The sequence below is a fragment of the Trachypithecus francoisi genome, unplaced genomic scaffold (genome assembly GCF_009764315.1).
Source record: "Trachypithecus francoisi isolate TF-2019V2 unplaced genomic scaffold, Tfra_2.0 Lachesis_group15, whole genome shotgun sequence".
Taxonomy (NCBI): Eukaryota; Metazoa; Chordata; class Mammalia; order Primates; family Cercopithecidae; genus Trachypithecus; species Trachypithecus francoisi.
The window spans coordinates 10,539,475-10,555,405 of NW_022681460.1; the positions used below are offsets into that span (position 1 = coordinate 10,539,475).

The 15,931-nt window shown below is 46.5% G+C and overlaps 2 protein-coding genes across 3 annotated transcripts in view; one reads left to right on the forward strand and one right to left on the reverse strand.

Moving 5' to 3' along the window:
• Positions 1-12,237, reverse strand: part of ACAT2 (acetyl-CoA acetyltransferase 2) — a 19,555-nt gene extending 7,318 nt beyond the window's left edge. The window contains exons 1-4 of one of the 2 annotated variants that reach the window (XM_033234294.1): positions 12,081-12,237; positions 11,179-11,313; positions 6,921-7,102; positions 5,554-5,671 (exon numbers count right to left, since the gene is read on the reverse strand). In XM_033234294.1, coding sequence (XP_033090185.1) covers positions 5,554-5,671; positions 6,921-7,102; positions 11,179-11,313; positions 12,081-12,135 — 490 coding nt within the window. In that variant the 5' untranslated portion in view covers positions 12,136-12,237. Of the gene's footprint in view, positions 1-5,553; positions 5,672-6,920; positions 7,103-11,178; positions 11,314-11,452; positions 11,610-12,080 lie in introns of those variants that run through there. The other variant, XM_033234295.1, reaches the window with a different exon arrangement.
• On the forward strand, positions 11,700-13,109 carry LOC117096930. Its single transcript, XM_033234305.1, has 2 exons — positions 11,700-12,240; positions 12,536-13,109. Exon 1 carries the CDS (start codon positions 11,746-11,748, stop codon positions 12,121-12,123), a length of 378 nt encoding a protein of 125 aa, XP_033090196.1. The 5' UTR covers positions 11,700-11,745; the 3' UTR covers positions 12,124-12,240; positions 12,536-13,109.
• Positions 13,110-15,931: the final 2,822 nt, after the last annotated feature.

Genomic DNA, 15,931 nt, shown 5'->3' on the forward strand with positions numbered 1-15,931 from the left:
TATACTACACAACCTCAAACTGCTGGCCTCAAGTGATCCTCCCATCACAGCCTCCCTAGTAGCTGGGACTATAGGCACCTGCCACTGCACCCTATAAAAGCTATTCTCTTACATACACTTCTAGAAGCTTTATAGCTTTTGCTTTTACTTTTAAATCCATGATTTATCTCAAATTAACTTTTATATATGGCGAGGGAGGGATCTAGGTTCATCTTTCCCATGTGAATAATCTGTTGTGTTCCAGCACCATTTGTTGAAAAGACTTCAATTTCTCCATTTCATTCCACTGATGCCTTTGTTGAAAACGAGCATAAGTCTGGGTCTGTTTCTGAACTTTGTTCTCTTTCTCTGTCCTTATGCCAAAACCACGCTGTCTTATCTACCACAGCTTTATAGGCAATGTTAAAATCAGAACGTGTAAGTGCTATTTTCTGACTTCAAAATTGTTTTGGCTATTCTAAGTGCTTTGCATTTTAAAAATACACTATTTACTTATTTATTTAGAGATGGAGTTTCACTCTTGTTGCTCAGGCTGGAGTGCAATGGTGCAGTATCTTGGCTCACTGCAACCTCTACCTCCCAGGTTCAAGCAAGTCTCCTGCCTCGGCCTCCAGAGTAGCTGGGATTACAGGCGCCTGCCACCAATACCTGACTAATTTTGTATTTTTAGTAGAGACGGGGTTTCACCATGTCGGCCAGGCTAGTTTTGAACTCCTGGCCTCAAGTGATCCACCTGTCTTGGCCTCCCAAAGTGCTAGAATTACAGGCATGAGCCACCGCGCCTGGCCTTATACATTTTAGAATCAGTTTTTAATTTCTAAGAAAAAGTCTGCTGCAATTATGATGGGATTACAATGGGACAATAATTATGTGCATATTTCTAAGTGACCGCCTATGGGTTACAATATGGATCCTTAACTTATAACCATCTACTTAGACTCAATTCTGTCCCATTTCACGTAAAAATTTAAGGACCACATGAAAGTGCAGCTCCATTGTTCCGTCATCTCCCTCTGTCCCTCCCTCTGTCCCTTTCTCCCTTCCTTCTTTCCCTCCCTCCCTCTCTCCCTCCCTCCTTTCCTCCCTTCCTTCTCTCTCTCTCTCTCTCTCTTTCTAAAGGGATAGGGCCTCTCACTCTCTCACATAGGCTGGAGTTGAGTGGTGCAATCATAGCTCAGTGCAGCCTCGAACTCCCAGGTTCAAGCAATCCTCCCACTTCAGCCTCCAAGTAGTTAGGACTACAGACACAAACCACCATGCCAGGACTTAATTTATTTTATTTTATTTTTAGTAGAGATGAGGTCTCGCTATGTTGCCCAGGCTGGTCTTCAACTCCTGGCCTCAAGCAATCCTCCTGCCTCGGCTGCCCAAAATGCTGGGATTACAGGCATGAGCCAACACACCTGCCTACCCACCCCATTCCTTACCTCTATTATATCCATATATGTTGTAAATGTTATGTTTTTTACTTTAATTAGCCATATCTGTTTGTAAATTAAGAAGGAAAATACAATCTTTTATATTTACCTTCATAATTACAATTTTTGGCACTACTCATTCTTTTGTGTAGACCCAAGATTCCATCTTCTGGTATCATTTCTCTCAAGCCTTCTTTAAGAGCTGGGGTCTCACTTGTCTTTACCTACCCCCAGGTTTGGAAGCTATTCTTTTGTTGTTGTTGTTGTTGAGGTTTCATTATGTTACCCAGACCGGAATGCAGCAGATACTCACAGGTGCAATCATAGTAGACTATGATAGCGTTGCCTAGGCTAGACTCAAACTCCTGGACTCAAGCAATCTCCTGCCTCAGCTCTTGAGTAGGTGGGACTACAGGCACATACCACTATACCTGGCTCCTTTAGTATTTCTTGTAACATAGGTGTGTAGGCAATTCTTCACTTTCATTCTTGTTTATTTTATTTTATTTTTGAGACAGAGTCTTACTCTGTTGCCCAGACTGGAGTGCAGTGGCATGATCTTTTTTTTTTTTTACTTTTTACTACAATTTGCTAAGGTGCAATTTTTGCCTTGTCCATCTTGGTCTTTGAACTTCTTTTCACACCAAATTTGGAAATTTTCTTCAGTTTTTTTCTGCCCCATTCTCTCTCTTCTTTATTTATGAGATTCCTATTCCATGCATGCTAATCCTATTTATTTTGTCCCACAGACCACCAAGGCTGTTCATTTATATATTATTTTTTTGAGACGGAGTTTCACTCTTGTTGCCCAGCCTGGAGTGCAATGCCGTGATCTTAGCTCAATGCAACCTCCGCCTCCCAGTTTCAAGCAATTCTCCTGCCTCAGTCTCCAGAGTAGCTGGGATTACAGGCATGCACCACCAGCCTGGCGAATTTTGTACTTTTAGCAGAGACAGGATTTCTCCATGTTGGTAGGGCTGGTCTTGAACTCCCGACCTCATGTGATCTGCCCACCTTGGCCTCCCAAAGTGCTGGGATTATAGGTGTGAGTCACCACACCTGGCCTATTTTTTAATTTGATTTAATTTTATTTTTTGAGACAGAGTTTTGCTCTTGTCACCCAGGCTGGAGCGCAATGGTGTGATCTCAGCTTGCTGCAACCTCCACCTCCCGGGTTCAAGCTATTCTTCTGCCTCAGCCTCCCAAGTAGTTGGGATTACAGGCATGGGCCACCACATCCAGCTAATTTTTGTATTTTTAGTAGAGACAGGGTTTCACCATGTTGGCCGGGATGGTCTTGAACTCTTGACCTCAGATGATCCACCCGGCTTGGCCTCCCAAAGTGCTGGGATTACAGGTGTGAGCTAATGTGCCTGGCCTGTTCATTTATTCTCCATTATTTTTCTCTGTGTTCTTCAGGTTGTGTATATGATCTATCTTCAAATTTCCTGACCCTTTTTCTTCTGTCTTCAAGATGCTGTTAAGGCCATTCAGAATTTTTTTTTCTTTTTTTTTTTTAGAGATGAGGTCTAACTATGTTGCTCAGCCTAGTCTCAAACTCCCAGCCTCAAGTGATCCTCCTGCCTCAGCCTCCCAAGGTGCTGGGATTACAGGTGTGAGCCACCATGCCTGGCCCCATCCCAGTGAATTCTTAATTTCAGATTGTGTACTTTGCAGTTCTAGAATTTCTATTTGGCTCTTGTTTACATTTTTTCCTTTTACTCCTGAGATGTCCACATCTATTCCTCTATGAAGATTATATCTTTCTTTGTATCTTTAAACGTATGTAAAATAGAGCCTTTAAGATCCTTGTCTGCGGGCCGGGCGCGGTGGCTCAAGCCTGTAATCCCAGCACTTTGGGAGGCCGAGACGGGCGGATCACGAGGTCAGGAGATCGATACCATCCTGGCTAATACGGTGAAACCCCGTCTCTACTAAAAAATACAAAAAACTAGCCGGGCGACAAGGCGGGCGCCTGTAGTCCCAGCTACTCGGGAGGCTGAGACAGGAGAATGGCGTGAACCTGGGAGGCGGAGCTTGCAGTGAGCTGAGAGCCGGCCACTGCACTCCAGCCTGGGCAGCAGAGCAAGACTCCGTCTCAAAAAAAAAAAAAAAAAAAAAAAAAAAGATCCTTGTCTGCTAATTCTAGTATTGCAGGGTCTGTTGACTGTTGTGGTTTTTTTCCACCCTGGCTGTAAGCTATATTTTCCTAATTCTTTGTGTATCTAGAAAGTTCTTATTGCACGCTGAACATTATAGTTGCTATATAGTTGGACACATGGATTTTACTATCTTTAGAGAATATATTGAATTTTGTTTCCAGAAGCAGTCAAAATACTGGCAAATCACCTTGGTCCTTTTGAGGCTTGTTTTTAAGCTTATTAGTTTGGGTCTAGAGTAGCTTTTACTCTATGGCTTGGGCCCTACCCCTGAACTGTGGTCTTTCTGAGATGTCAGTGGAGTGTCCAAGGGGTTCAGTAAGGTTTCCACTCGCTTGTCCAGAACTTTTATCTCCTAGTAATCTATAAAATCTCCAGTTCACCTCTCCCTTGCAGCTCTTTTCTACTAGGTCTTATAAGCTGTTATCTACAAGTTTAGTATTTGATCAAAGACTTAAGGGGACCCTTTTGCAGATTTCTGGGGTTCTTTTTTTCTTCTCCCCCTTATTCTGCCCCACAAACTCCAGCCATCTCAGAAGCCCCAAATTCTCTGCCTCTTCAGATCACTGAGACCACTGTTCCCAGCTTAGGCTCTGCCTCTCCATAAGTTTGGGAAGTGTCCCAGGTAGAGACAGTGACAGTGGGGTTTTCCTTTCTCTCAAGATCTCAGTCTTACATGAGTATTAGTCAACACCTGAAAACAGTGGCTTCATATATTTTCACAAATTTTATGCTTGTTTATAGTAGGAAGTCTAATCTTTGTCAAGTACTCCATCATGACCTGAGCTTTTTTTTTTTTTTTTTTTCCTAAACAAGAGCAATTTATTTTCTCACAGTGCTGGAGGCTGGAAGAGTACAATTCAATCCACAGTACACCTTGGAAAGGGCTCGGGATCTGCATTTTTAATGACCACCTCTAGTTATGGTTGAGGCAGTGGGTCACACAGTGTCTTCCATGGTCTGCTTGTGTTCTTATAGCCTTCTCTGTTGTGGCTCTAAATTGAGAAGTGGTCAAGATGCCTTGAGCTTCTCATTGCTTCCCATATCTTTTTTTTTTTTTTTTGAGACGGAGTCTCGCTCTGTCGCCCAGGCTGGAGTGCAGTGGCCGGATCTCAGCTCACTGCAAGCTCCGCCTCCCGGGTTTACGCCATTCTCCTGCCTCAGCCTCCCGAGTAGCTGGGACTACACTAGTTTTTTGTATTTTTTTTTAGTAGAGACAGGGTTTCACCGTGTTCGCCAGGATGGTCTCGATCTCCTGACCTCGTGATCCGCCCGCCTCGGCCTCCCGAAGTGCTGGGATTACAGGCTTGAGCCACCGCACCCGGCCTTGCTTCCCATATCTCTAAGCCCTTCCTTCCTTCCTTGCATTCATGCACACAGTTCCCTCTTCTTGGAATCTTGTACTTTTCCCCATTACCTTTTTCACATATTTATATGTTACATAGAACCAGAACCATTGCTGCAAGCATCTGAGCAAGGTGCTTAAGTTCTCAGGGTTTGATTCTGTAACTCTCAAATGTCTATTCTGTTTCCTAACTTTTACATGTGCACTAAAGAAATGGGTTCTTTTGATTTCCCAGTTGCTTTGCCATTAAACCTAGACCACAGGACCCTTCAACATGAATGACCAATAACCCAATTGTGTAGTACAAAAAATACAGTTAGGTATCAAAAAAAAAAAAATTTGTTTATCTCTGTTACTACCTCTCACTATTCGTGGGCTCTGTTCCTTCATTTGGTAAAATGAGGGGGTGATCCAGAAGAACTCTGAGGTACTTCCCACTTCTAACATTCTCTGATAATCAAGGGTTCACAAAGAAGAGAATACTCACTTCACTTCAGTTAATCAAAGAAGAGATACAAAAATCCTTAAGATAGTCTCTGGCGATAAGGATGAAAGCACCTAAGAAGCAGATTATTATATGGTCTTTTTAACCTTTTTAGAGTTAATATAGTTTCAGCTATGTCTGCCTTACCTGTAATACCCATATGGTAGTTGTGAAATGCATCTGTAAGACCATCACAGAGTATACTGTCAGTCAGCAGCATCTCACCTATCTTTACTCCTGTTCTCAAGTGAGCCAAGTGAGGAGCCTAGAAGTCAGAAATAAAAATGGATTTAGGCTTAGTTATAATTAGTCTTTTCCCCAGAATACAACTCAAAACTATCTAATATTTCCTAAGTCTTCATCTAGGCCCCTTTGTAGCCCTTCTCACCAGTTCCAGGTTCTCAGCCAGGCCAGGGTCTAAAGACCCCTGGAATTAGCAGACTTCATCTTTCCTGTTGTTGGGAACCATTAGTCTCCTACCTACCCATTTCCAATTCTCCCTCAAAACTACCCATTCTGTGTCCTGTTTCCTTAAGAGTCCCATTTATTCTTTCCATCGAGGCAATTAATTATCTGTTAAATGAAGAAACCTTCTAAGGGCTGAAGTAAAGCCAGCAATGTGTTACCTATTTTAATGGATGATATAATATCTACAGTGAGAATAATCAGGCTGCCTAACTAAATGATGGGGAGGGATTTCTGAGTAGCGGCCAGTCTTAACTCTCACCAACTCAGTCGCAGGTATATTAGAATGGAAAGAGTTATTGATGGGACTTACAGTTGGAAGAGTTGTATTTGAATGCTGGCTCTGGGCCTCAGTTTCCTAACCTGTAAATTGGGAATGATATCATCTACCCTATATGGGGATGTTGTGAACACATGTACAAAAGCACCTGGTAAAGTACTACACAGATGTCAGTGTCATCCCATTAAAATCACTCCGATTATTTTTGCTACCATTAGCCTGCCTCCTCCTGAACCTCAGCAATGGCTGGGCTGAATCAGCTTCTATCTAGGGAATGTGCTGCTCAGCCCCTGAGCTGCCTAAGTAGAAAGCAGGGAATATACTTTTTCTTTCAACCGCTATGCCAGTTTGAGGTATGGAACTTGGTGAAAGAAATCGTGCCTGGCAAACCTACTGGAGAAGGGCACCAAGCAGGTAAGTGGCAACATTTGTTTTCTGCCTTTTACTCACAATGGGAAAGAAATTTAAAACCAAGGACATCAAGCAACTAATATTATGAATTTAATTCAGAAAATATTATATGCTTCATTAATAGTTTAGAAAAAGTATACTGGGTTCCAATCACACTGGTTGATACATTTTTTCATCAACCTGGATTTCCCACCCAAACTGAAGAATAATTCACATTCAAGTAGCGATCAAGGTTGTCACTTCTGTGCATTTGTTCACTGGTGCCGGCTTTGATATGCATCAGTTTACTCTGTTCTGGCACAGACATGAGTTTCCTGGTGTGAGGTCAGTGAAAGCCATCTCATCAGAGAGGCCTTACCTTGCTCATATTTTCCATGCCTCCGGCAACCACAATGCTGGAGTCTCCTATCCCTATTGACTGGGCTGCAAGGCACACAGCTTTTAGGCCTGACCCACAGATCATCTGGCAGCTCCATGCTGGCACAGAGTAGGGAATTCCTGCACCCACACTGGCTTGTCTAACAGGATTCTGCCCACAGCCTAGAAAGGGGAACACAGAGGAACACAGAGGACTCTTAGCAATCAGGGAGAAAGACAAAATGTCACAGTGCAAATGCGTGTAAAATTACCAGTTGGGTTACCTGCCACTTCCGAAAGCCTACACGTCAGGTAAGTGCCCACTGGAGGCAAAAAGGCCTGTCTACACTCTCCACCTGTCATACTCTAGCCCTTGAATATATACTGTCTTGTGCTGCTCTGTAGGTATTTCATAGATATAAGCTTTCTCCTCCATAAAGAAGTCATTAATACCTTAAGAAAGAGGTGTCATCTTCATCTTTTGATAGGGCTTAAATAGCCAGGCGCGGTGGCTCACACCTGTAATCCCAGCACTTTGGGAGGCCAAGGAGGGCAGATCACCTGAGGTCGGGAGTTCGAGACCAGCCTGCCTGACTAACATGGAGAAACTCTGTTTCTACTAAAAATACAAAATTAGCCAGGCGTGGTGGTGCATGCCTGTAATCTCAGTTACTCGGGAGGCTGAGGCAGGAGAATTGCTTGAACTCGGTAGGCGGAGGTTGCAGTGAGCCGAGATTGCGCCACTGCACTCCAACCTGGGCAACAAGAGTGAAACTCCGTCTTAAAAAAAGAAAAAAAAAAAAAAGGGCTTAAATAAGCATTATCAAACCTATATCTAATAAACACAGGATATAACCTAGGCATTATCAGTGTTTCTAACTAGCGCCATTTGCTCCCAAGATCATGGCTTAAGACACTTGAGAAGAAAAGAGGTTACTTAAAAAGGAAAACCTTTGACAAAAAGCAGTTCTGTTCTTGCTTAGCATCCATCACACTATGTTTAAATGGTTATATAACAAGATATATACGGCCGGACGCGGTGGCTCAAGCCTATAATCCCAGCACTTTGGGAGGCCGAGACGGGCGGATCACGAGGTCAGGAGATCAAGACCCTCCTGGCTAACACGGTGAAACCCCGTCTCTACTAAAAAATACAAAAAACTAGCCGGGCGAGGTGGTGGGCGCCTGTAGCCCCAGCTACTTGGGAGGCTGAGGCAGGAGAATGGCTTAAACCCGGGAGGTGGAGCTTGCAGTGAGCTGAGATCCGGCCACTGCACTCCAGCCTGGGCAACAGAGCGAGACTCCGTCTAAAAAAAAAAAAAAAGATATATACAAACTCAGAATTCACAAATACCTTTTTTTTCTTATTCAGAGTACTGAAACACAAATACCTTTTTATAATTCAACTACAGGACTTCCTTTAGTTGGGAAAAAATACATAATTTACTTAAAGTAGCACAGAATAGAATGGAGTTAAAAGTTTCAAATATTCTCAACCACCATTGTCTGTTATCAGAGTCAACGGTAAATGTCTATACAGTGATTACTCTATTCCAAGTTTCAGATATATTCATACCTACCACTCTTCCTTGGTGAGTTTATGGGGAAGAACTAGCAAATAAGTCACTGACAAAAACTTAGAGATTATATTTATCACAATGTTATCAATCTGGGATTAGGCTGGAAACTAAAAACAGGTAAGGTTACTTCAGACTGAAAATACATGCAGGATCATATACATATTAAAAAGACAGGCTGGGCGCAGTGCCTCAGGCTGGGAGCAGTGGCTCACGCCTGTAATCCCAGCATGTTGGGAGGCCAACCAGGGCAGATTACTTGAGGTCAGGAGTTCGAGACCAGCCTGGCCAACATGGTGAAACCGTCTCTACTACAAATACAAAAATTAGCTGGGCGTGGTGGCAGATGCCTATAATCCCAGCTACTCGGGAGGCTGAGGCAGGAGAACTGTTGGAACCTGAGAGATGGAGGATGCAGTGAGCTGAGATCGTATGGCTACACTCCACCAGCTTAGGTGACAGAGCGCGACTCCACCTCAAAAAAAAAAAAAGAAATGAGGTGCTAACATAATTAATAATGCTATCATTTAGCATACTATGAGCTTCATGAGAATGAGCATTACTGTCTGATATGAGCATTGCTTATCTCCAGCTGCTAAAATAGTGCCTGGCACAAAGTAGGTGCTCAATAAACATTTGTTACATAATTGTAGAAGGTATCTGGCTTAAGGAATAAGACCAATCTAAGTTCAAGTGCTAGTTCCACTTCAAACTGTGACCCTGGTAAGTCATTTAACCTCTCAAACTCTCATTTATTCATTTGTAAAATGAAGATAATAGGATATAACAGACTTGTGGGGAAGATTAAATGAGGTGATGAAAGGAAAGCACTTAGCACAGTGCTTTAAAAGCCTTAAACTTAGTAGACATGCACCAGTAGTCCCAGTTAGCTCAGAAGTTCAAGGCCATGGTGCACCATGATTGTGCCTGTGAACAGCCACTGCACAGGTGCCTAGGCAACAGAGACTCCACTTCTACAAAAAAATTTTAAAAATTAGTCAGGTGTGGTGGCCTGCTCCTGTAATCCCAGCTATTCCAGAGGCTCAGGTGGGAGGATACCTTCAGCCCAGGAGTTTGAGGTTATAGTGGGCTCTGATTGATTACACCACTGCATTTCAGCCTGAATGACAGAGTAAGACCCTGTCTCTTTAAATAATAATAATAATTAATTAGGAGTGTTGAAACCCAAAGAATCAGAAGATGTAGGCACTCTCAGGACTCAGTTATATTCCTCTAGGAGTATTATGCCCCATTTGCAAGGGGCATGATGTGGCACCTATTTTCCAAGCTCAGAACTGAGTCCTAAGAGGCGCAGGGAACTTACCTGTATTGTTGGAGCCATACTCCCAGCACTAAGCACAATATGGGGCACACAGGAGGAACTGAATACGTTTTTGGTGAATGAGTGACACTCTGAGGTAATAAGGAGGAGCAGGCATACTTTCCTATCCATCAGGCTGGCCCTGCTTTTTTTTTTGAGACGGAGTCTCACTGTGTCACCCAGACTGGAGCGCAGGGGCACAATCTCAGCTCAGTGCAAGCTCCGCCTCCCGGGTTCCCGCCATTCTCCTGTCTCAGCCTCCCGAGTAGCTGGGACTACAGGCGCCCGCCACCTCGCCCGGCTAGTTTTTTGTATTTTTAGTAGACACAGGGTTTCACCGTGTTAGCCAGGATGGTCTTGATCTCCTTAGCTCGTGGTCCGCCCGCCTCGGCCTCCCAAAGTGCTGGGATTACAGGCATGAGCCACCATGCCTGGCCAGCCCTGCGTCTTAAGAATGAAAAGGCAGTATAGGTCAGTGGTCTAAGTTCATTCACAAAAAGCATATTAATGAAACGAAGTCTTTTTGTTTGTTTCAGGAAAGGGTCTCAGTCTGTCACCCAGGATGGAATGCAGTGAGTGACACAATCACTGCAGCTTCAAACTCCTGGGATCAAGTGATCCTCCCACCTCAGCCTCTCCAGTAGCTGGGAGGTACAGGCCATCATGCCTGGCTAATAATTTTATTTTTTGTAGAGACAGGGTCTTGCTTTGTTGCCCAGGCTGATCTCAGACTTCTGGCCTCAAGTGATCCTTCCTCCTCGGCCTCCCAAAGTGCTGGGATTACAGGTGGGAGCCACCCTGCCTGGCCAAGAAGCTGAGTCTCAAACTGGATAGAAGCTACTGACAGGGCTGGAAAAAGGGGCCACAGGAGGAATCTTAACAGATGGAACTCTGAGCAAAAGCATGGAGGGAAGAACTTGAGAGAATGAGTGTGTGAGTGTGTGTGTGTGTGTGTGTGTGTGTGTGTGTGTGCGCGCGCGCGCGCGCGTGTTTATGGGCTGTTTCTTTTTTTTTTTTTTTTTTTTTTTTTGGTGACGGAGTCTGGCTCTGTCGCCCAGGCTGGAGTGCAGTGGCCGGTTCTCAGCTCACTGCCAGCTCCGCCTCCCAGGTTTACGCCATTCTCCTGCCTCAGCCTCCCGAGTAGCTGGGACTACAGGCGCCCGCCACCTCGCCCGGCTAGTTTTTTGTATCTTTTAGTAGAGACGGGGTTTCACCGTGTTAGCCAGGATGGTCTCGATCTCCTGACTTTGTGATCCGCCCGTCTCGGCCTCCCAAAGTGCTGGGATTACAGGCTTGAGCCACCGCGCCCGGCCGGGCTGTTTCTAATAAGCCTGACTTCTCCTGGAATCACTGAGAGTTACCTGCTGCCAAAACATGTCCAAAGATGACCTCAGACACATCTTCTGGAACCACAGTGGCCCTCTTCAAGACTTCTTTGATGACAGTGGAGCCCAGGTCCTGGACAGGAACAGTAGCTAAGGCACCATTGAAGGAACCTGCAATAGAAAGGCGGAGAGCGCGGACGTCACAAGCCTGTGGGTAATGTAGAAACCACCCAGGAGCAGCGGGACCTCATGACATTGTTTGGCAAGGCCACCGCGAGGAGGCAGTGCCCCTCCTCCCACACGTTCCCACACCTGTTGGTCTGAGCAAAGGTCAAGGTGGGTGCCAGGACTCGCAGTGGCCGAGGGCCAGACAAGCGACCTTCGGAACGGCCTAGGGACGCCGCTGTACCCCTTCTATTTCCCCAAATCCGAAGGACTGGATGCGGCCCCATGGTTCCCAAACAAAAGGAACCGGCGGATCAAGGGCTTTGAAAACCATGCGGCACGAAGGAGACGAAGTCGCGACTTCCAGCCATTGTGTGACTCAGCCCAAAGCCCGGCTCAGACCACCTAGCAGTTCCGCCCCTGCCACAGGCATTACCGATGGCGCCTCCCGGAGTCGGCCAATCAGGGGACCCGCAGGAGAACGCCTTCCTACGCCAACCAATGGGAGACGCAGGCCACGCGATGGCTCTACCCCGGGAGCCAATCAGGGCACAAGGGACGGAGTGCGCACATCGGGAGAGGAGAGGGTGGGGCTGTCGCGCCAGGTCAGGCAACGCGGGAGGCCGGGGATTCCAGGGATCCTGCAGGTCCTCCAGGCTTGGCCTGAGCGGCTTCCTCCATATACGCTCCCCTCCTACACAAGTCCGGCCCTCGGCGCTCCTGCTGAAGCAGCAGGCGCCTCAGACTCTGCGCGAGGCTCGCCGGCCGCTCACCTATGATGGTCCGCGCCGCCGAGACGATGACCACGGGATCTGAGCCTGCATTCATCCTGCCCACGACCGCTTCTCCTGCCGCCGTCTGCCCTGCGCTGCCTGCAAGTTAGGCAAGGCTCCTCCTCGCAGCCCACAGGCCGCGCCACCGGCTGGACCTGAGGTAGCCCCGCCCCCTGCCCCCCACCTCCTCGCGCATCCCACTGTGCGCAGGCGCAAGGCCAGTGCCGGGGCGGGCCGGGGCTCGAGGGGCGCAGGGCGGAAGTGAGGTTGGGGTCTGGGGCTGCGTGCAGAACCGGGAACTTCGGACGCATGTGCAGAGCTTCTGAAGACCCCAGTGTTTCTAGACACCCCAGTGTTGGAGTCCCCCGTGTTGACGTTTTGGGCTTTTTTGTTTTAACCTTAGTTTTTCGAAATAGTAAAGAGTGGGGTGTGACAAAAGACTATCTCTCGTTCAGCCCAGGACTGGAATCCCACGGGCGAGAATCTCGAGTGAGAGCCCGGCCCGCCGCGGGTCTCAGCACAACTCTAATGGGTCGTTTTGCTCTCGGCTGCTTCGGGAGGTCCTATGCGTTTCGCCTGGCGCCAGTCATTCGCTCGCGTGCAGGGCTTGCTGGGAGCGTCTCGGTGAGAGCCCCCGTGGGGCTGGCGCCCCCTGGCCTTCGAAGATCAGCTCTGGCGGTGAAGGGGTGAGGACGCCGGCAGCGTCTTAACGTCCCACAGTGAAAACTTACCTTGGTTGACGTTTGGACAGTGAAAGGAGCATATAACAAGTGGGGTCAGTTTTGTTTAAAACCCTTGCTGACTTCCCAGCCTCTTACTGGGCAAAGTTCTTAATTTTTCTGAGCTTTCTAGGGTTTCTAGGCAAGCTTATGAGGGCCACCATTACAGCAACTTGTTGGGAACACCTGGATAGTGGAACAAGAAAACTTGGTCACAAAGTCATGAAGGGGAAAACTGTTGACGGACCTGGAGAATCTTCCTGAAGAACTTTAAAGTAGATTGAAAGAATCATTAAATCCTGGAAACCTACATTAAGACTTTGCAGAGATATGTGGATGAGTCAGATAAATCAGAGAAGATAAACTAGAGTGTAGGCCCCAGAGGTGGGGCAATAGAGAAGGAAAAAAATTGCATAACAGTGCAATTTCAGGAGAAATCTTTAGGGTCTGGAATAGTGGTAAAATCAGCTGCCTCCCCTGCTAAGAGCTCAGCAGCATACTTAAGTCTCTTCTTTTCAGTTATCTTGAATGTGTTTCCTGTCCCCTAACATATCTGAGTCCAAGGAATTCAAGGAATGCCTCCCGTGGCTTTTGCTCTATTCTATCCCATTTTCCCCTTACTCTCTGGCCACTTCTGAGTCTTTGTGGGCTTACTCTGACATCCCCTCAACATGTTCCTCAAGGCTTCTACTTTGCAACAGCTCCCTGGGTAATACCAGTCCTTCCCATGGCATCAGTCACCACCTGTATACTGACAAGTCTGAAATCTTTTTTTTTTTTTTTTGAGACGGAGTCTCGCTCTGTCGCCCAGGCTGGAGTGCAGTGGCGGGATCTCAGCTCACTGCAAGCTCCGCCTCCCAAGTTCACGCCATTCTCTTGCCTCCACCTCCCGAGTAGCTGGGACTACAGGCGCCCGCCGTCACGCCTGGCTCATTTTTTGTATTTTTAGTAGAGACGGGGTTTCACCGTGTTAGCCAGGATGGTATCCATCTCCTGACCTCGTGATCCGCCCACCTTGGCCTCCCAAAGTGCTGGGATTACAGGCGTGAGCCACCGCGCCCGGCCCTGAAATCTTTACATCTAACCTAGTCTCCTAAACTGACCCTCTTCATTTAAATTCTTACAAGCACATCAGGTCGGGCACCCTGGCTCACACCTGTAATCCCAGCACTTTGGGAGGCCGAGGAGGGCGGATCATTTGAGATCAGCAGTTTGAGACCAGCCTGGCAAACACGGTGATACCCCGTTTCTACCATAAAATGAAAAAATTAGCTGGGCATGGTGGCGTGCCCCTGTAATCCCAGCTACTGGGGAGGCTGACATAGAAGAATCGCTTGAACCTGGGAGGCAGAAGTTTCAGTGAGCCGAGATCACACCACTGCACTCCAGCCTGGGCGACAGAGAGAAATTAAATAAATAAATAAATAAATAAATTTCCGATAAGCACATCGGATTTGACACTGAAACCAAACTCTTCCAGCCTGTTTCTTCTCTAATCTCAGTGAGCAGTATAACTATCTTCTGTTAACCAAGCCAGAAATTTACCTCTGAAACTCCTCTTAAACATCACTTCTTCTAGAAGAACCTTCCAATCTCCTGCATTTGGTGCAGCATCTTACCCCTAACTTCCTCTTTCAACTTACCATATAATTCCTAGTTTATCTGTCTCCTCTACCAGACTATAAGCTTTGCAAGATGATCCTGTTACATTGCTTTATGCACAGCTCCTAGCACATTTTAGGCAGTTATGAATGAACACCAATACATTCTTTATGACCAGTGCCTAGCACATTTGAATGAGTATGAATATATTCTTCTGGAGACAAGAAATATATTGTTTCCTGCCTGAAGGCTCTATCTAGAGTAAGTTTAGGAGCAAATCTTGAGAAGGTAATTGCATGCTTCTGTTGAGTGGCCAAACAGCATCTGTTCCCTGAGGGGTCCTCATTATAGCTACTCAAATTATTACCTACTTATATGGGCTAGATGGGGGCTAAGAATAACGAATAAAGAAGAGGAATTTTTTTTTTTTTTTTTTTGAGATGGAGTCTCGCTCTGTCGCCCAGGCTGGAGTGCAGTGGTGCGATCCTGGCTCACCGCAACCTCCATCTCTGGGGTTCAAGCGATTCTTCTGCCTCAGCCTCCCGAGTAGCTGGGATTACAGGCCTGTGCCACTCTGACCAGCTAATTTTTGTATTTTTAGTAAAGACGGGGTTTCACCATGTTGGTCAGGCTGGTTTCGAACTCCTGACTTTGTGGTCTGCCCACCTCCCAAAGTGCTGGGATTACAGGCGTGAACCACCGTGCCCGGCCAGCTGGAAGATAATTTTTAAAATTACATCTTGGCTGGGTGCGGTGGCCCATGCCTGTAATCCCAGCACTTTGGGAGGCCGAGGTGGGCAGATCACCTGAGGTTGCAGTGAGCTGAGATTGCGCCATTGCACTCCAGCCTGGGCAACAGGAGTGAAACTCCTTCTCAAAAAAAATAATAAAATTATGTCTAGATCTCGAATCATAAATACCCGATGAGCAGGGTGAGTGGGCAGGAAGCCACAAAAATCTCCAAGTGCTTACTCATGAGGAGCCACCATTATTGCAGAGCTATGGAGCCAGTTTATCCTGAAGGGGCCTTCTCAGCATCTTCCCCCTCTGCCCCATGTAAGATGCAGTCATTCTTGGTTAAGTTTCATAAAGAGTTGCAGGAGTCCAGGCCAGGTCTTAGCCAGAGGCTGGATTCACCAACCTACCATGTAGCAAATTCCTCCTTGGTCTCCATAAGGGGAACAGTGAATCACCAAATTGGATTTGCGATAGGATGGACATCAGCAGTGTGCTCCTTACCACTAGGGGTGGCTCAACACTGCCTCAGCACAGCCACCCCATGGTGGGTCCAGATCAGTTAATGACATTACCTGGGGCTATGAAAGTGTTCACTATAACTACAGGGATAGGTGAACTCCCAAGACAGTGTTGTAGAGCAGCAGGCAATGATTGAGTACAGGGCATAACTACTCATGAAAAGAGGGAACATCTGAGAAACAAAGTTGTCAGAAGGAATGGCTTTACATTGTTTTGCGAAAGTGTCTCAAAAACTGTAGTAGTCAGTTGTATCCAATACAGCTGAGGAGCCAA